The following is a 19508-nucleotide window of genomic DNA, read 5'->3' on the forward strand; positions in this document are numbered from 1 at the left end:
AAGTCAATCACTCCAGCACTGAAATCTCTTTATTCTCTCACGCTGACATATTTCCAATATAAAATGACAGAAATAAGAAACTTTCCATTGTCCGTGGGTATATTTCAGTCTCAGCTGTTCTGGCCTGGGACCTCACGCTCTGAAGTCGGGGGGAGTATCTGGCTGCCGACCAGGGTGGGAGACCTGAAACGCCTCCAGCTGGCACAGAGACTGGTTGATCCTGGAGATTGTGGGGTATGGGGTAATGTCCACTTTAAACCTACAATAAGAGAGGGGTGATTATGAGACACAGACAACAACTTCAGGTGCCCGGCCAGAGCAGAAGGGGGGGGGGGGGGGGGGGGCACAGGCTTCATGGTGTTAGGGGAGGCAGCATTAGGTGGGTATCACATGGTGGGGAACTACGGCAGCTTCACGCTGTGTATAGTGGGGATCAGAGTGGGGTAGGGAGTGAGGTCTGGGTGGTTTGTGCAGATACGCAGGAGGAAATGCCGCTCTTACCTTGTGCAGCTAATAGTCTGATAGCTGCCTCCGTGTAGACTCATTTGGAGCCTGGTGACATAACTTGGGTATGCATTGGCAGTGCCCACACATGTAGGAGATTCTGTATGTATGGCACTGTGCAGCGTGTGACTGGTGCGTGAGGGTGAGAACAGCATGGGGCACGCGTATGTGTGAAGGCGCAGGACACGCCAGTGGCTGGGCAGTGTCTCACCTGTTTGCGTTGAACACCTGTGGAACCAGACAAGCATCAGCCATTGTCACCTGCAGGAGAAAGTATGAAAGGTGCTGATTATCCCACAAGGACACCCAAGGTCACTCCACGCTGGCAGTGGGCGATAAGAAAGGACCAATGGTGCACTAGAACAGATAGATAACAGTGTAATGTGGTTCTAACCCTATGATTAGTGTCTGTGGACACCACAGTGTACACCCTCTCCTACACAGAAGACACTCGTATGCCAGACCCGACCCTTTAAATGTCCCAACCCCTTAGGCAAAGAGATTAGTATCATCCCTACCTCATCCCCCACGCAGTACCGTCCGGCTGTGTCCTTCAGCAGGAGCTCCAGGGCTGCAAGAAGAACAGAACTAGTCACTGACTGCCGCCTCTCACCGTTTCCGCACGTTCACGGTACTTAATGCTGAATAACAAGATGGACGCTAGTGTCATACCCTGCAAGGATGTGGCTGGCAGGGTAACCTGCTGGCAAGGCACATACTCCGTACCTCCACATTACAGTAATTATTCAGTATTGCATTCAGAATGATAACATTAAGGGACATATGTATTAAAAATCGTGGAGCTGCCGCGATTATTGACACACTGTTTCGGGGCGGATATTTTAATCTTTAATGAAAATATCCCCGCTATGTACGTAGGGAAACCAGCCACCGTTCCTGCAAGTTATGTGCTTGTTTGTGAAAGACTCCTGTAGGGGAAAATACACTGCGCCTGCGCACACCACAGTGACAGCTTCCAGTGGCGAGGTCGGCACCAGACAGAGGCTGCGGGATCTCCCGCTACGATGCCTCCATAGGCTAAAAGAAGTTTACAGCATCTGAAGTGGGTGTAAACTAAAGTGGCTTCGCTTTTTAGGGTTTAGTACATAGGGGTCAGATCGTAGTCCCCATTGATAATAATGGGACTGCAATCTGTATTGCCAATTAGCATTCTGCAGGAGATTTCTGTGATCTCTCGTGCATTATGCTATTAGTACAGAGGCAGGCATCCTGGGATATGATGAAAGCTTTAACTGTGTGGAGCCTGAACTATCCGTCCACCACTACAACCCCGATGTTCCCTGTGGAACCCCTGTGAACCCTGCAGAAGTAACTTTAGTTTCTACACCATTTTAAGGGGATGGGGGAAGCTTATTCCATAGGCCCCTTAGTCTCTCCCTTCAGACGCTTTTTCCTGATTAGCCAGATCCCTCCATTGTTCCCTATATTAGTCTGGGTGTGGATCATCAAATCGACAGTGTCTAGGTTGACCACTATAGGTCGACAGGGGTTCTAGGTCGACATGTGCTAGGTCGACAGGTCAAAAGGTCGACATGAGTTTTTCATGGGTTTTTTTGGTGTTGTTTTCTCCGTACAGTGACCGGGAAGCCCAATTAGTGCACCGTGTCCCCTTTTGACCTAGAAACCCTGTCGACCTTCAGACCCTGTCGGCCTAGTGACTGTCGACCTATAGTGGTCGACCTAAACATTGTCGACCTAGACAGTGTCGATCTTCAGACCGGATCTCATTAGTCTTGCTGGGGCTTCTGTCTGGTTATTGCCCCTCCCTTGTGTACTTGTCATTCATATCAACTGGGGCAATTACCACCTGCAATGTTTCATGGTCCTCCAAGCACTAGGGTAATTGTCCCTTTGTAGTGACATTAGGTTTCCTGTAGCGATGAAACATCCTTATTTTCCTGACTGCCTGTAAATTCCTATGTCGACCATACCTTATGTCGACAGTGAATACGCTGGCAGGAGAATGCAGAGGGCATAATACCGACACAGTTGCGAAAGCATTTTAACCATGACGGCATTAGAACTAAACATCGTAAATGATCCTGTTTAGAAATGCTTTAAGTAACATGAAAACTGTCGGCATATTCACTGAAGACACTATGTCGGCTTCCCCTTCCGTCTGATACTAGAGTCACATTCACCCACCATTGTCCTGAATGACAATGGTCAGCTTGGCTCCGCTAAATAAGCCTTATTGAAATGACATAATTATACCCCTCCCCCCGGCAGTCGCCAGTGTCCTGCGGCCCCAGTCCTGCGTCTCACCTTGGAACCCGCGTGTGATATAGTGCTGGGCCCACTCCTGCTGTTTGTCTCCGACTCTCTTCAGCACTGAGAGGTTCTGCAGAGACAGACATGACAATGAGGCCGGGGTCGCAGAGCTGTGAGGTAAGTCTCTGCCTGTGTACTAACCTGCACTGGCTGGATGCCCGAGGCAATTTGCTCACTGATTATTCGGCACTGTGCTCTCCGAATGGGGTCCCTGGGGAGCAGTGGGGGGTTTGGTCGCGTCTCTTCCAGGTATTCAATGATGGCAAGCTGTGGGACAATGGAACGGCCACTTTATCTCTGCAGCGTTTACACACAGATCATGCACCAAGCGGACAGCGCCACGTGGCCAATACAGCTCTGCGCCCGTCGTATTTGTGCCTAGATTTCCCATGTTGCCCATTTTCATCATTTACATTTAGAAACTAAACCACACCGCACCTGATGACGTGAGCCGCCGTTGTGGAGCGGCTGCTGTGCCGACAGGGTATACAGTAGCTGGCATACAGAAAATTGGGGGAGATTTATCAAAACTTGGAGAAAGAAAGTACTAACCAATCTGCTTCTAACTGCCATGTTACACGCTGTGGGGCAAATGCACTAAGCCTAGGAGAGTGATAAACTGGAGAGATGGAGAGAGATAAAGTACCGACCAACCAGCTCCTAACTGCCATGTTACAGGCTTTGGGGGGTATTCAGTTATGGCCGAAATTGCGGCAATTTAACGCAATTGCCATTTTCGCCATGAAAAGTAACTTTTCGCGGGTATGTACGCTCCCGCGATTCGCTCTATTCATATGCAAAGTAGCAAACATGGGATTGCCGCGAAAATTGGTGCCGAAAGTGAAAAATGGGTTAATTTGTCCGTATCCCCTAACAAAGCTACACTAACATCGGCTAACAGTATAAGGGGGGTATGCAATTAGCTCCGTTTTTTCACCTAGAAGAAAAAAACTGAACTAATTTGACCCACCGTATTCATTTGCGGGTAATTTCGACCATTTTTTAATACATTTTCGCCCATGCAGTTTCACCTTTGTTTTGTAGGCGAATCAGCAGTGGCGAAAATGGCCCCAAAAAACGGCGAAAACCGATTGCAGATTCGCCAAAACATGTGGATCGGGAGTGAATTCGCCAATCCACGTGTTTTTTGCCAGTGCCGGCATTTTTCACCTAGGCAAAAATCGGGCCCTGCTGTTGCATAGGGCGAATCTCCATTTGTTCTAAAAATAGCGAAAAAGCTCAGTATTTTCACCTAGGTGAAAAAATGGAGCTAACTGCATACCCCCCTAAAAGTTTATTATTGGTTACAATAAAAATATTTCTGGTACTTAAATTGGGTCAAATGGCTGTTTCAATTTTTTGTTTTTAAATGTAAAAAAATGTTAGAAAGCAATTTCTTTCCAGAAAAATAAATGCTAAAATTAAACTTGGGGTACATAAAAATGGGTATAAGTATATATTTGGGTCATTTTAGGGGACTTTAAAAAAAAAAAAAAAGTGGAAACAGATTACTCCGATCTGCAAGTCTAAAAACACCTGTCCCACTTATAAAGCACCCCAATATACCTGTCCCATACCTTGTACCCCAATATTCATCATTTTGCACTTTTTCATCCAAAAATGACATGTCATTATTGGCCAATTAAAAATAATTAAAAGCTTCCAAGTGCCTAATTAGTCAATCCGGGGGTGTCCGAGGGTTTCTGTTCCATACCCAACCATTTTTAACTGAAAATAGGGATTTTCCCCAAGTTTTCGCCTGCTCAGAGTTGGTGAATTGAAATATGCAGTAAAACTACCGCAAAAACTTTTTCGTGGACAATTGAATAGGCATTTGACGAAATTACAGCGAATTGCGGTAATTTTGCTTCATTTTACCGAGAGAGCGCATTTTTCGACAGTAATTGAATACCCCCCTTTGTCTGAAGGCAACAGAATCTTATTGGTTGGTACTTTATCGCTCTCCTTTTTCTCTCTCCAAGCTTTGATAAATCTCTCCCATTATTTCCACAAAGTGTATGATTGACTTTAATAATTTACACGAGACGCAGCTGCCAACCTCTGACCCCGGGAATTAATCAGTAACCTGGACAATTCGGACGGAGCTGACACAGGAGAAGGGCTGGCTCGTGACCCACAGAACCTGTCCACTATAGCTAAAATCTTATATTAAGGTCCGTCGTCATCGTTCCCCCCCCCAACCCATCTATAGGGTTAAATAGGGTTAAAAATGCTCCTCACCCTTGTATTTGGGAGCAAGTGGGAGAGTACTACCAGAGAGCTCCAATGATACACTGCTGTGTGCTGGGTATTGTCCGGACGGAGTTTGTGGGTTTATAGGCTGGATGGCGGCGGTACCTGTATGGAGGCTGTAACCAGGGGTCTGAGACCCACATTTTGCTAGTCAGATTCTCAGGATAATGTCCCCAACAATACACGTCTTACAGGGGGGGTATGGGTCGTTGGATAGACACAACTTAGGTCGACCATGGAAGGTCGACATGCATTAGGTCGACAGGTCAAAAGGCCGACATAAGGTTTTTGACTGTTTTCGGTGTCGTTTTCTCCGTAAAGTGACGGGGAACCCAAATTAGTGCACCGTGTCCCAGATTACCGTTCCAATCGTAGTCCACGTGGATCGTTAAGTATGAAAAAATCCAAAATTGTTTTTTTTTTTTTTTTAAACTCATGTCGACCTTTTGACCTGTCGACCTAGTACATGTCGACCTAATGGCATTGTCGGCCTTCAGTGGTCGACCTAAATTGTGTCGACCTAACGACCGTAACCCTTCCAGGAGTACCCTGTTCCATGTGCAGCACTCCTGTAACGCGGAGCTAGGACGGGCACATCAATGAATCAGACATTGGAAGAGGCCCAGCTTTAGGAGGAACCAATCAGAAAACACATTTACGTCAGGCCAGCTCTACAGCTATTTCACCCAGGCTTACGCTCTCGGCCTACCCCCAGGATATAGTGCAGAATATATAATATGTGACCGTGTATCAGAAAGTCCCCGACCCCTGCCCTGCATCTCATCCATGGCACCCCAACGCCATACTCACCGACTGTGTCAGGGTGATGCCATCTATCTTTAGCGCTGGCACTTGCAGCATTGGGTTCACCTTCTTGTACTCATCAGTCAGCTGGAGGCAGAGAAAACAAAGGATCAGCGAAACATTAGCCCAACGGCCCCTCCCTGAACGTCTGTTGCGTCCATCTGGGCTCTTTGCTGTAGCATGCAGCTGCAAACCAGCCAGCGGGTGAGAACACTATATACCCCCTGCTCTGTCTGCCACGGTGCCCTAACCACCCACTGCCCGCTATAACCCCACCAACCCTGAATCTGAGGCTAAAATATACATTTCAAATATTTGCTGCTGTGATTTAATTTAGAAATAAAAAAATTGCAGGATCACTAAGAGCTTTGGGCTGGGGTGAGACCACCCACTGCGCACAGTGTCACCCACAGACGGGAGACCAGCACAGCGCTCTGGGAAACGCCTGCGCAGCAGATATAGGGGTACATTTACTAAGCAGTGAGCCAGCGGAGAAGTTGCCCATGGCAACCAATCATCACTGAAGTAACATCTATAATTTGCATACTATAAAATGATACAGAGCTGCTGATTGGTTGATGGGTAAATTTCTCCACTGGCTCACTTCTCAGCTCTTATCACTGCTTAGTAAATGTACCCCATAACAACATAACATGGGAATGATCAGCTCCCCCCACACGCGTCCAGTCGCTGAGCACAACTTACCTGCTGCCCACCATCCTGGATCAGATTGATGGGATGTTGGTCATATTCAATGTTCTTCAGAGCCAGCGCTGTGCAGACACAAACAGAGACACACAATACGCAGTGTACAGCGTATGGCCCCAGGGCCCCTTACATTATAGTGGAGAGACGTGTATGCAGAACTCACCTATCCGGACCCTCCATGAACAGGAGCTCCGCCAGTATCCGAACAAGAGAGGCTGAAAGAGGAGGAGAGCAGAGGGAGTCACAGGAGGTAGCTGTATAGCTGTAACACCTAGAATATCTGTCTGTCCCTATTCCATGCCTGGATCTGCAGGGCCCTGCACTCCTCACCTTCTCTGCAGATGCCATTGCTACAGTTCAGAGAGAGAGACGCCGACCAATCTGTGCTCAGCCTGAGATCCTCCCACCAGACTTTACCCAGTCATGTGGGAGACATTAGTGAGTAGAGTGCGGTGCCAAAGATCCCAGCTGCAGGTCCGTGTGTTACTGCAATAGTCCCAGCTGCTGTGCTGTGCTGTACTGCCCTATCCCTGAGGATACCATGGTGGTCATTCCGAGTTGTTCACTAGCTGCATTCATTCGCTGTGCAGCGATGAGGCAAAAAAACGGCACTTCTGCGCAGGTGGCGCAATGCGCACATGCGTCGTACTACTGCAACGAACGATGTAGTTTCACACAAGGTCTAGCAAAGTTTTTCCGTCGCACTGGCTGCCGCAGAGTGATTGACATGAAGAGGGCGTTTCTGGGTGTCAACTGACCGTTTTCAGGGAGTGGTCGGAAAAACGCATGCGTGCCAGGGAAAACGCAGGCGTGGCTGGGCGAACGCAGGGCGTGTTCGTGATGTCAATACAGGAACTGAATAGTTTGAAGTCATCGAAAGCGATGAGTATGTTTTGGGCTACTCTAAAACTGCACAAAACAACTTTGCCGCCTCTCTGCGATCCTTTCGTTCGCACTTCTGCTAAGCTAAAATACACTCCCAGTGGGCGGGGGCATAGCGTTTGCACGGCTGCTAAAAACTGCTAGCGAGCGAACAACTCGGAATGACCACCCATATGTAGCCACCCTGCACATTCTGTATTACATCTCCCGGCAGGAAGACAGTCCCTGCAGAAGTGGCTTGTGTCTGATTAGCAGGCGTCTGCCGGTTCCTCTGGCTGAGGAAAATGCCCCAAGATTGCCCAACTCACCCTATGTGACAACTTATACAATTCCAAACACTTTCAAATATTAAATAAGGGAGAAACCTCTGCAGGATCTAGGTAGAAACACCTCATACCTCAAGTCTTCCATTACCCCTCCACCGAAACCCCGCCCCCAAATGTGTTTTAGTAAATAGTCTCCGCCCCAAATCCCCATTAGTGGTGGTCAGTGATAGGAGATATCTGCTCTGTTCATCCTGATAAGTATCGTAAAAGCTTAGTGGAGTGGTACAGAAGATCTTCAGTGTTTAGGTCGACACCAAATGGTCAGCAGGTAAAAAGTCAACATGACAATGGTCGACACAAAATATCGACAATATTTTTTCAGGTGAAATCTTGCGTATTTCATCATATGTGACCACCATCAGTAGAAACGTATACCCTCACGGGTTGGAAAAAACTTAAAAATAACCTCCAAAAACGTGTCGACCTTTGTCATGGTGACATTTTGTACCTGTCAACTTTTTGTATCAGTCATCCTGATGCATGGTGACCATATAAACTGTCTATATAACATCCAGTTACCCTCTTGGGGTAGAATGGGCAGTTACCAAGCACTGCACAGCTTAGGGTGCGTACATACTAGGTGACATCGCGTACAATCCGGACCATATCGGCCGGGTCAGAACAATATCGTCTAGTGTATACAGATAATGTATGGCACGATGCGCACTCCTGCGGATCGTCTGCGACGGCAGACCACGGGCAATATCGCAGACTAAGGGAATGCAGTGAGGATCCCAGCAGTCAAAATACCGACGCCGGAATTACAACACTATTCGGAATGCCGACACTGGCATCCCGAATAGGTACACATCCCGGCGTCGAAATCCTGACACCCTGGATGCCGAATGTCCACACACTGCAGAGCATGAGAGCTAAGCCATGGGGGATGTTTGGGCTTCGGGGGGAGGGGTAGGGGAGAGGGTATAACACCTCTGTCGGCTTGTTCTCGATCGGGATCCCGACTTCAGTATTTCGTACGTTGGGATCCCGTACGCCGGATTTCCCTGCTGAACCCAGACTAAGGCCATGCTGTCGAATGCACTTGCCGATGTCAGTTCCCGTCGTGGACGACACTGCATCGTTTGCAACGTCGTCCCAGTGTGTACGCACCCTTAGCCGCACTAAACCTGAGTATAAAGCGACTGTATAGACCTCACCGGATGGGCGCTTTCCAAATCCCATGTCCCGGCGCCTGAGGCGTGATTACTATACGCTGCGATATGGAATGATACTTGTTTGGCCTTTCATGTAAATATTAACCATTTAACTGATACTTTTTCCCTTCAAAACCATTCATAAAAGTATTTTTTCAAATATTATATTATGTACATCTGCAAAACGGATCTCTCCATCAGAAACTGGGGGGCACAGCGCGGTGTCGCGGTCAAATGTGATCTGGCCATGCTGGTTACGTGGTTTTAAACAGGCGCCCACATGTCCCTGTACGTGGGTTACATGCCCACTGCTCCGCCTTGTTCCCAGCTTATTAGCGGGGCCGCTGAGAGCGGAGATGGGCCCGGATACTGATGATACTGGGGGCACTGACCAGGGCCCCTACAAAATGAGTATATACAGTACAGGCCAGTGCTTCCTAACAGTCAGTAATAATCCCCCCTGGGCTGCAGCAAGGAAATGCTGAAAACATGCCCTGCATGAGGAACACGACACCAGGAACAGTGTGAGATCCTCAATGTATTAACCCTTACCAGGTTACAGTGAGTGAACACTCCGAGGACATGTGACTCCGCAGCTGAGAGGAAGTGACCAATCAGAAAGCGGTAAATCCAAAGGCTTCGCATGCTCTACCTACCTTAACCAGCGCCGCCATTTGGAGGTGGGAGGGGCCAGTGCCGCGCTCCCTCCCCCTGGCGGCCATGTTCCCGAAGAGATCAGTCTGTAACTACACATGGGGACGGAACACGAGGCTTCAGCAAAATGTCTCCTGTGATAGAGACAGATAGATATACCAATGTCCGGCCTCCAGTGCCCGTGCTGAGCAGTGATGCGGCCTCTGCCGTCTCCATGGTGATGAGTCGGATGCCGCTGTGGGCCCCAGGACCATGGCTGAGGGCAAGCGGTTCCCGGGGAAGCCCAAGTGGGATAGGGAGAAGGGGACCTGGGCTGTGCTGGCGGCGGTGACCGTGTTCTCCTTTATCAGCCGCTTCTACCGCCTGGCAGAGCCGCCCCATGTATGGTAAGGGCCCAGTGACGGGGTACATGAGGGTAAGGGCCCAGTGATGGGGTATAGGGGACATAGTGTGGTACATGGGGTTAAGGGCCCAGTGACGGGGTGTAGGGGGCATAGAGTGTGGTACATAAGCGTAAGGGCCCAGTGACGGGGTATAGGGGCATAGAGTGTGGTACACGGGGGTAAGGGCACAGTGACGGGGTGTAGGGGACATAGAGTGTGGTACATGGGGGTAAGGGCCCAGTGACGGGGTGTAGAGGACATGGAGTGTGGTACATGGGGATAAGGGCCCAGTGACGGGGTATAGGAGTATAGAGTGTGGTACATGGGGGTAAGGGCCCCAGTGACGGGGTGTAGAGGACATAGAGTGTGGTACATGGGGGTAAGGGCCCAGTGACGGGGTACAGGGGCATAGAGTGTGGTACACGGGGGTAAGGGCACAGTGACGGGTGTAGGGGACATAGAGTGTGGTACATGGGGGTAAGGGCACAGTGACAGGTGTAGGGGACATAGAGTGTGGTACATGGGGGTAAGGGCACAGTGACGGGGTGTAGAGGACATGGAGTGTGGTACATGGGGGTAAGGGCCCCGGTGACGGGGTGTAGAGGACATAGAGTGTGGTACATGGGGGTAAGGGCCCAGTGACGGGGTACAGGGGCATAGAGTGTGGTACACGGGGGTAAGGGCACAGTGACGGGGTGTAGGGGACATAGAGTGTGGTACATGGGGGTAAGGGCCCAGTGACGGGGTGTAGAGGACATGGAGTGTGGTACATGGGGGTAATGGCCCCGGTGACGGGGTGTAGAGGACATAGAGTGTGGTACATGGGGGTAAGGGCCCAGTGACGGGGTATAGGGGCATAGAGTGTGGTACACGGGGGTAAGGGCACAGTGACGGGGTGTAGGGGACATAGAGTGTGGTACATGGGGGTAAGGGCCCAGTGACGGGGTGTAGAGGACATGGAGTGTGGTACATGGGGGTAAGGACCAAGTGACGGGCTATAGGGGGGACATAGAGTGTGGTACATGGGGTAAGGGCACAGTGACGGGGTGTAGGGGACATAGAGTGTAATACATGGGGTTAAGGGCCCAGTGACGGGGTGTAGAGGACATGGAGTGTGGTACATGGGGGTAAGGACCAAGTGACGGGCTATAGGGGGGACATAGAGTGTGGTACATAGGGGTAAGGGCCCTGTGACGTGTGGTACATGGGGTAAGGGCCCAGTGACGGGGTATAGGGAACATAGTGGTCTATTTACTAAGCCTTGGATGGAGATAAAGTACCAGCCAATCAGCTCCTGTCATTTTTCAAACACAGCCTGTGGCATAGCAGTTAGGAGCCGATTGGCTAGTACTTTATCTCCAGCGACTTTATCTCTTTATCCAAGGTTTTAGTAAATAGACCCCATAGAGTGTGGTACATGGGGGTAAGGGCCATAGAGTGTGGTACATGGGGGTAAGGGCCCAGTGACGATGTATTGGGGTCGTAGAGTGTGGTACATGGGAATAAGGGACCAGTGACGATGTATAGGGGTCGTAGAGTGTGGTACATGGGAATAAGGGACCAGTGACGATGTATTGGGGTCGTAGAGTGTGGTACATGGGAATAAGGGACCAGTGACGATGTATAGGGGTCGTAGAGTGTGGTACATGGAAATAAGGGACCAGTGACAATGTATAGGGGTCGTAGAATGTGGTACATGGGAATAAGGGACCAGTGATGGTGTATAGGGGTCGTAGAGTATGGTACATGGGAATAAGGGACCAGTGACGGGTAAAGGGACAAAAAGTCCCCTACATACATACTCCCTCCTGCCCTCTTCAGTCGGACAATGGTCATTGCCTCTCCTCTACCCTGGCTACTGCATCTCGTACTCGAATCCAGTATGTCGCCCATGCCGGCTCCCTTTCTCTATCAGGCTCTCCCAGACCCTGTATAGCTTCAAAAACCCACCTGTCCATCAAAGTGTACCCTTCCACCACATAACCTTGTCACTAGGTCACTCACCCAAACCCTCTTGCCTCAGTCACCTCTTCCTTGCCTACCTCCTGCCCCCAGGTCCCCATCTGGCCTCATGTCATCTGTCTGTCTGTCTCCCCTCTTCCTAGATTGTAAGCTCCTAGGAACAGGGCCCTCCTTTCGTTCTCGCAGCCCTCTTCTCAAGAACTTCATTGACAGCCTTCACCTACGTAGTGGCCATTTAGCCCAGAATTCCTCTCACTCATAGCCGTTCATCTCTTCAGCGGCTCTACTCCTGCTAGACGTGCCGGGCCTCTCCATATAAAGTGAAACCAAACTGGAAAAATACATTTAAAAAAATCACTGCTCGTTTAAGGTAAATTTGGTGTAAAAAAAAAAAATAACAATTACTGTACTATAAAATATAATTCTAAAATAATAAAACACCCGTTTCACATGTCCCTTTCCGTCACCTAATCAATTGGGGCTTTTAGTGTACAAAGAACAAATGCAAAAATATTTATCTGAATATATTATTAAACCATTAGGTCTGCTTACCCTGCACAGTAAAAATTGGAGCCCAGCCTGGTCTCATTTCACAGAACTTTAATGTTACGTTGGGATCCGGTCTGAAGATCGACACTGTCTAGGTCGACAGTCACTAGGTCGACAAGGTTTCTAGGTCGACAGGTCAAAAGGTTGACGTGAGTTTTTCACATTTTTTTTAATTTTTTTGAACTTTTTCATACTTAACGATCCACGTGGACTACGATTGGAACGGTAAACTGCCCGAAGTTCGCTCGCCATGCGAGGGGACACGGTGCACTAATTGGGGTTCCCGGTCACTCTACGAAGAAAACTGCACACACACACAAAAAAAAACCCTCATGTCGACCTGTCGACCTAGAAACCCTGTTGACCTTCCAACTCTGTCGACCTAGTGACTGTCGACCTACAGTGGTTGACCTAGACACTGTCGCTCTAATGATCCACACCCGTTACGTTACCTTGGAAGGATTTTGTGTTTTGTCTGAGTTCTGTTCTGTCTTTGTAAACATTTTTTGCAACAATTATTGTTAACAGTTTCTTTTATAGCGCAGCAAATTCCGTTGTGCTTTACAATTGTACACAATGATAAAACAAAACTGGGTAATAACAAACAGAGGTAGGAAGGCCCTGCTTGCAAGCTTACAATCTATGGGGAAATAGGCATTGAAACACAAGGATAGATGCTATGTATTGCATAGTTGCCCACCGGATTGCAAAGGTTCTAGTTGGGCTGCCTGATATCACATCACAGCAATGATGAATCAGGGTCAGAAAGAAGGGAAAGTGAAGAAAGAGAAAATATGTGGAGGATATGTGCGGACTGTACAGTGGGGATATAATCGGATAGGAAATCTTATGAAGGGTGAGTGAGTGGTTCTGGAATGTGATAAACTAGCCTGATGAGGTGAGTTTTCAAGGAACACTTGAAGGTTTTTATAAACTTTTATTTTACTAGAATCAGTTTAAGATTTAACTAATTTATGATAAAAGAAAGTTTTCAATGCATTATTAACCCTTATTCAATGGGACTTAATTTTGAAAATGTACCTACTGTAAGTGTCCCATTCTGTCACATGGAATGGCCCTGCCATCACTAATGGAGACAGGTTCCACCCTTTGCTGATAACTCCCTCAATCACCTTACTTCCCTGTAGGGAGGGAGTGGCTGTAATCTAGTAGAAGAGAGGGAGGAGTGGGCTGTAATCTGGTAGAGGAGAGGGAGGAGTGGGCTGTAATCTGGTAGAGGAGAGGGAGGAGTGGCTGTAATCTGGTAGAGGAGAGGGAGGAGTGGGCTGTAATCTGGTAGAGGAGAGGGAGGAGTGGCTGTAATCTGGTAGAAGAGTGGGAGGAGTGAGCTGTAATCTGGTAGAGAAAAGGAAGAAGAGGGGGCTTTAATCTTGTAGACGAGAGGGAGCAAGGGTGCTATAATGTGGTATAGGCGAGGAAGGGGGGCTGTAGTCTGGTAAAAGCGAGGGAGTAAAGCTGTAATCTGGTAGAAGAGAGTGAGGAAGCAGCTGTAATCTGGTGGAGTAGAGGAAGAAGGTGGCTGTAATCTGAGGGAGGAGGGTAGTGTAATATGGTAGAGACAACGTAGGAGGGGGGCTATAATCTGGTAGAAAAGAGGGAGGAGGGGCTGTAGTCTGGTAGAGATGAGGGAGGAGGCAGCTGTAATCAGGTATAGGAGAGGGAGGGGGCAGCTATAATCAAGTAGAGGAGAGGGAGGGTGCATCTGTAATGTGGTAGAGAAGAGGGAGGAGGTGGCTGTAATATGGTAGAGAAAATGGAAATGAGGGGCTATAATATGGTAGAGGAGAGGAAGGAGGTGGCTGTAATCTGGTAGAGGAGAGGAAGGAGGTGGCTGTAATCTGGTAGAGGAGAGGAAGGAGGTGGCTGTAATCTGGTAGAGGAGAGGAAGGAGGTGGCTGTAATCTGGTAGAGGAGAGGAAGGAGGTGGCTGTAATCTGGTAGAGGAGAGGAAGGAGGTGGCTGTAATATGGTAGAGAAAATGGAAATGAGGGGCTATAATATGGTAGAGGAGAGGAAGGAGGTGGCTGTAATCTGGTAGAGGAGAGGAAGGAGGTGGCTGTAATCTGGTAGAGGAGAGGAAGGAGGTGGCTGTAATCTGGTAGAGGAGAGGAAGGAGGTGGCTGTAATCTGGTAGAGGAGAGGAAGGAGGTGGCTGTAATCTGGTAGAGGAGAGGAAGGAGGTGGCTGTAATATGGTAGAGGAGAGGAAGGAGGTGGCTGTAATCTGGTAGATGAAAGGGAGGAGGGTGCTGTACTTTGGTAGAAGAGAGGGAAGGGGCGGCTGTAATTTGATAGAGGTGAGGAAGGAGGGGGGCTATAATCTGGTAGAGGCGAGGGAGGTGGTAGTTGTAATCTGGTGGAGGAGTGGGCTGTAATCTGGTAGAGGCAAGGGAGGAGGTTGCTGTAAACTGGTAAAGGCGAGTGAGGGTACCGCTATTATCCGGTAGAGGAAAGGGAAGAGGGGAGCTATAATCAGGTAGAGGAGAGGGAGGAGGTGGGGCTATAATCTGGTAGAGAGGGAGGCGTGTGCTATAATCTGGTAGAGGAGAGGGATGAGGGGGCTATTATCTGGTAGAGGAGAGAGAGGAGGGTCTGTAATCTGGTAAAGGCGAGTGAGGGTACAGCTATTATCCGGTAGAGGAAAGGGAAGAGGGGAGCTATAATCTGGTATAGGAGAAAGAGGGGGTGGAGCTATAATCGGGTAGGGGAGAGGGAGGAGGTGGGGCTATAATCTGGTAGAGTAGAGGGATGAGGGGGCTATTATCTGGTAGTGGAGAGAGAGGAGGGTCTGTAATATGGTAGAGGCGAGGGAGGAGGTGGCTGTAATCCGGTAGAGGAGAGAGAGGAGGCACCTGTAATCTGGTAGAGGCGAGGGAGAGTAGGCGGCTGTAACCTGGTAAAGGATAGAGAGGTGGCATCTGGTAGAAGAGAGTGAGAAGGGAGGGATTGTCATCTGGTCAAGGATGGGGAATATAATCTGTTAGAGGAAAGGGAGGAGGCGACTTTTAGAGGAGGGGTTGTCATCTAGTAGAGGAGAGGGAGGAGGGGGCGTTATCTGGTAGAGCCTACCATATATAACTGATTTATTTTGTTGCCATTCCATTGTCATTTATAAATCCACTTTTATACCTGATGCCTCTTTTCTGTGTTTGAACTAGATAATAGAACCTATCCCTATTATTTGTTGATATATCTGTGGTCTACAGTATACATTCTCTTGCAGCTGGGATGAGACTCATTTTGGAAAGATGGGAAGCTATTACATAAACAGGACGTTTTTCTTTGATGTTCACCCTCCGTTAGGAAAGGTAAGATAATGAGGTTTCTCCGGAATAATGCTCTCCTCCATGTATGACCGTAATCCGTGTCTGTAAATCATCCATTCTATAAGCGATAGCCATAAAATAACTGCTTCCAGTAGTATAATTCCTGCAACACTAATGTCACACTAGTGTTCATTCTAGCACCCTGCACCTTTCAAACCCTGTGCAGTTCCTCTTTCCTGCCTGGGGTGTTGCTCTCTGCTGTGGTGTTTGTAGCACAGTCTGCTCTATATCTCAACACTGAGATACAGATTGTGCTAGAAGCACCAAAGCAGATTTCAACACCCCAGGCAGGAAAAAGGAACTGCACAGGGTTTGAAAGGTGCAGGGTACTGTAATGAACACTGAGCGTTATTTATCAGTGTTCCTCTCCGCTGCACATAATAACAAACATGTCCATCTCTGACAGGGCAATACACGGATATTGTGAGTTAGTGCAGCCATTAAACCTCTCAGAGTCTTGCTTTCATTGTGTCGCTGTGCAGTTAATAGATCATTGCAAATTAGTCACCTGCATACAGTGACACTCTGCACTCCGAGCCTGTGGCCAGGGGGACACATCCCATTACTGTAGTCCTTGTCTTATCCATTGAGCGTTTTCTGTAGTGAATGGAGCTAGTGCAGTTGTTTAGATCACTGTTTGCAGTAAACACTCTGGGGGTCATTCCGAGTTGATCGCTCGCTGACGATTTTCGCAGCACAGCGATCAGGTAAAAAAACTGCAAAACTGTGCATGTGTATGTACCGCAATGCGCACGCGCATCGTACAGGTACAAAGAGCATTGTTGCTATGCAATGGTTCTAGCGAAGAATCCATTCGCACAGCCGATCGCAAGGAGATTGACAGGAAGAGGGCGTTTTATGGGTGTCAACTGACCGTTTTCTGGGAATGGTTGGGAAAACATAGGCGTGTCCAGGTATTTGCAGGGTGGGTGTCTGACGTCAATTCCGGGACCTTCGTCGCTAGATTCATCGCACAGGATAAGTAACTACAGGGCTGGTCTTGTTTTGCACAAAATGTATTTGTAGAGCTCGGCTGCACAGGCGTTCGCACACTTGCAAAGTGAAAATACACTCCCCCATGGGCGGTGACAATGCGTTTGCACGGCTGCTAAAAGTAGCTAGCGAGCGATCAACTCGGAATGAGGGCCTCTGAGAGCAGAACTCTGTAATCATCCATCTCGTCCTTATGCTGGAGGAACCCAACTTTACTCTGTGCTGCGATTCCCCCATCCCAGCCCCGACCCGTTATAACCACCACTGCTGCTCTTTCTCCTGCTACGTAATGTAACACACATCTGTGTCCTGAATTATTCTCTCTAGATGTTGATTGGATTTGCTGGTCATCTCACTGGCTACAATGGATCCTTCTCCTTTCTAAAGCCTGGACAGCAGTATGAGAGCCACTACTACCTGGGCATGAGAGGGGTGAGATATGTACTATGCTGGGTGTCACTGCTCATCAGTGCCACGCTCCAAACCCGGCATATGAACGCTACGAGTAAACGTGTGAATGTTCTCATGTCAGGATGCTCTTATACTGTCCTGCATATTCTCTCTCTTCTCCCAACCCCCCACCCCTCCTTCTCACTAGTTCCTCCTCTCTCATGCCTTAATTATCACTGTCCCTCTCTCCCTGAGAGCAGGCTCCTCTGTAAATGTTCTGATGCTCTGATTGAATGAAGGCTGGTTTTAGATCCACCCACTGCGACGGAGATATCGGTCATGGAAAAATAAATACATTTGCTCCAGTGAAAAGCTCCGACAGCAATGCCTTTGTCTACTAGCCTTTGTCTTGTCCGCTATATACCATTATCCGATCACATGTTCTGTGTCCAATCCACCCTTCTCTAGTGACCGGCTTTATAACGACCTGCTCTCTCATTGGTTAGAGCTCCCTGTTGTGTTTAATAGGCCTGAGTAAGAACATTAAGTAACATGTTTTCTCTCTGCTATAGTTCTGCGCCTTCCTGGGTTCCTGGCTCCCTCCGTTTGTGTTCCTCATCGTTCACCAGCTGTCCAAATCACTAGCGGGGGCTCTGCTCGCATCTCTGCTGGTTCTGTTGGGTAAGGAAACCTCTATTCTCAGGTTACCATTTATAGGCTTCATTATTAATGTCTTTCCTGGTTTTGTGCCTTTAAAAGTATATGTCTTTCTACAAAGACACACCGGAGCTTCTACATAAGTACATCGCCATCTGTCTTCTATTGAGTAATTGGTGGGCCGGGAAGCGGGGTAACTCAGTGAGGCATTAGAATTTGGAGGAATAGAGGCAGAGCACCCACTCTAATTAGGGCCATAACAAGTCCTATAGCTTCCTCTAGACACCACGGAAAAGATTACTAAGGGTTCAAAGACTTTCAACCAAAGCGTACTCTGTAAGTTAAGTTACCCTCTGTAACTTAAGTAATCCTCCATTCACACTGTACCTGATTCTGGGGGCGGACGCAATGTTGAAGATAGTTTAGCATTTTTATTTTCTTCTGCGCATGCGTTGAAGTCTCGTATGCATGGGTCCAGAGTCCGCACGCACAGAGTACCAGTTCCCAATCCTTCGCAAAGAAACCTCACTTCACACTGTACCAGCAACTCATAGTGCTATAAATCATTCTCACAACCTGTAAGACAATGTGTGAGGCAGGACCCACACAGCAAATTCCCTGATCTCTGCTCAAGACACTGACATCCCACTTCTGGTACCAAATTATTGTTGTGGGAAAAACTCCAAAGTCAATTTCGGTACTGATCCGAATGCTCATTTTTATTATGTAAAAGTAAAATATAACAAAATAGGTTTTGTATGATGTCTTTCCCCAGTCTTAATAAACAAGTTATATTTACCTTTTTAAAGCATTTGTGTACATATGTGTTACACACATGCAAAGCGCACCAAACACTTTATACTAGGATAACAATATTTTGCTATTGTAACCATTTAGAGCCAGAAAACAGTATTTTTGTACATTTAATTAGAAATAAGTTGCCCATTAGTTGTGTTAATGATCCGATTGGTGTATGTGAATCAAAGTCAATGTCACAGCAAGTAGGTTACAAAGTCACGTCGCATATTTTACGTTTTTAAAGAGACATCAGTCCTTTCACTGTTACATCACCAATGCCAGTGCACACACGTGGGTAAGTAACCGATTCCCCAGCAATAGAATAATACTGCCTAGGAGCCTTTGTCCATCATAGCTAAACGTTTCTACATCTGTGCTCAGACAGCTGAGTGGTATGTAAACTGCCATGGCATATATGTTCCAACCTGCAAAAATTTCCACCCAGACTGACGTGTTTATTACATCTGCTAAAAATGGTGAATACTGCAAATAGATTTAATCGGAGCATTGAAAAATGGATAAATCAACAAGCTGTTCTCGTTAAACGTTTGGCAGCTACTGATAGCTATCACTGCGCCAGTATGTAGGTGGAATTTCCATATTGCCTCCCAGTCCTCGTATTTCCCAGGATTATAAAGAATAATTATAAGGTCCTGGTATGGGATTTGTCTCGCCATTGCAGAGGCTGTTCCCGAACTACTGCTTCCCGACCTTTCTTGCGGTTCTCTCTTCTCCAGCTTCTTCAGAGGCAAATACCCATCTTTTTGTATTGTGCCTTCTGCTAGACAGGGCTGTAATCCTAGCAGGTGTTTTACGGACCCTATACATCAGCAATTAATTGCTGCAATGTCCC

At 48.0% G+C, this 19508-nt stretch overlaps 2 protein-coding genes across 7 annotated transcripts in view; one reads left to right on the forward strand and one right to left on the reverse strand.

Annotated features, from left to right (window-relative positions):
• Window positions 1-11: 11 nt before the first annotated feature.
• Window positions 12-9676, reverse strand: GSTZ1 (glutathione S-transferase zeta 1). 3 transcript variants are annotated; one of them, XM_063948247.1, is made up of 9 exons: window positions 9580-9676; window positions 6725-6776; window positions 6559-6626; window positions 5860-5940; window positions 2938-3063; window positions 2791-2866; window positions 1023-1075; window positions 716-765; window positions 12-259 (listed from the first exon to the last, which is right to left on the reverse strand). In XM_063948247.1, exons 1-9 carry the CDS (start codon window positions 9643-9645, stop codon window positions 133-135), a joined length of 699 nt encoding a protein of 232 aa, XP_063804317.1. In that variant the 5' UTR covers window positions 9646-9676; the 3' UTR covers window positions 12-132. The 3 variants fall into 3 exon arrangements, with proteins under 3 accessions (XP_063804317.1, XP_063804316.1, XP_063804318.1); XM_063948246.1 differs by lacking the exon at window positions 9580-9676 and adding an exon at window positions 9476-9571; XM_063948248.1 differs by lacking the exon at window positions 9580-9676 and adding an exon at window positions 6892-6959.
• A 13-nt stretch (window positions 9677-9689) lies between these two features.
• POMT2 (protein O-mannosyltransferase 2) overlaps window positions 9690-19508 on the forward strand; it is a 37573-nt gene continuing 27754 nt past the window's right edge. For 2 of the 4 annotated variants that reach the window (XM_063948240.1, XM_063948241.1), the window contains exons 1-4: window positions 9690-9963; window positions 15715-15799; window positions 17138-17242; window positions 17773-17881. In XM_063948240.1, coding sequence (XP_063804310.1) covers window positions 9830-9963; window positions 15715-15799; window positions 17138-17242; window positions 17773-17881 — 433 coding nt within the window. In that variant the 5' untranslated portion in view covers window positions 9690-9829. Of the gene's footprint in view, window positions 9964-12065; window positions 12293-15697; window positions 15800-17137; window positions 17243-17772; window positions 17882-19508 lie in introns of all 4 variants that reach the window. The other 2 variants (XM_063948243.1, XM_063948242.1) reach the window with 2 other exon arrangements.

The sequence above is a fragment of the Pseudophryne corroboree genome, chromosome 12, assembly GCF_028390025.1.
Source record: "Pseudophryne corroboree isolate aPseCor3 chromosome 12, aPseCor3.hap2, whole genome shotgun sequence".
Taxonomy (NCBI): domain Eukaryota; kingdom Metazoa; phylum Chordata; class Amphibia; order Anura; family Myobatrachidae; genus Pseudophryne; species Pseudophryne corroboree.

Coding starts and splice junctions, on each gene's coding strand:
- GSTZ1 (XM_063948246.1), bottom strand. CDS start 9,568: ATGCGAAGCCTTTGGATTTACCGCTTTCTGATTGGTCACTTCCTCTCA. Junction 6,627..6,724: donor TTCATGGAGGGTCCGGATAG/GTGAGTTCTGCA, acceptor GTGTCTGCACAG/CGCTGGCTCTGAAGAACATT. Junction 260..715: donor CAGGTGTTCAACGCAAACAG/GTGAGACACTGC, acceptor CTCTTATTGTAG/GTTTAAAGTGGACATTACCC.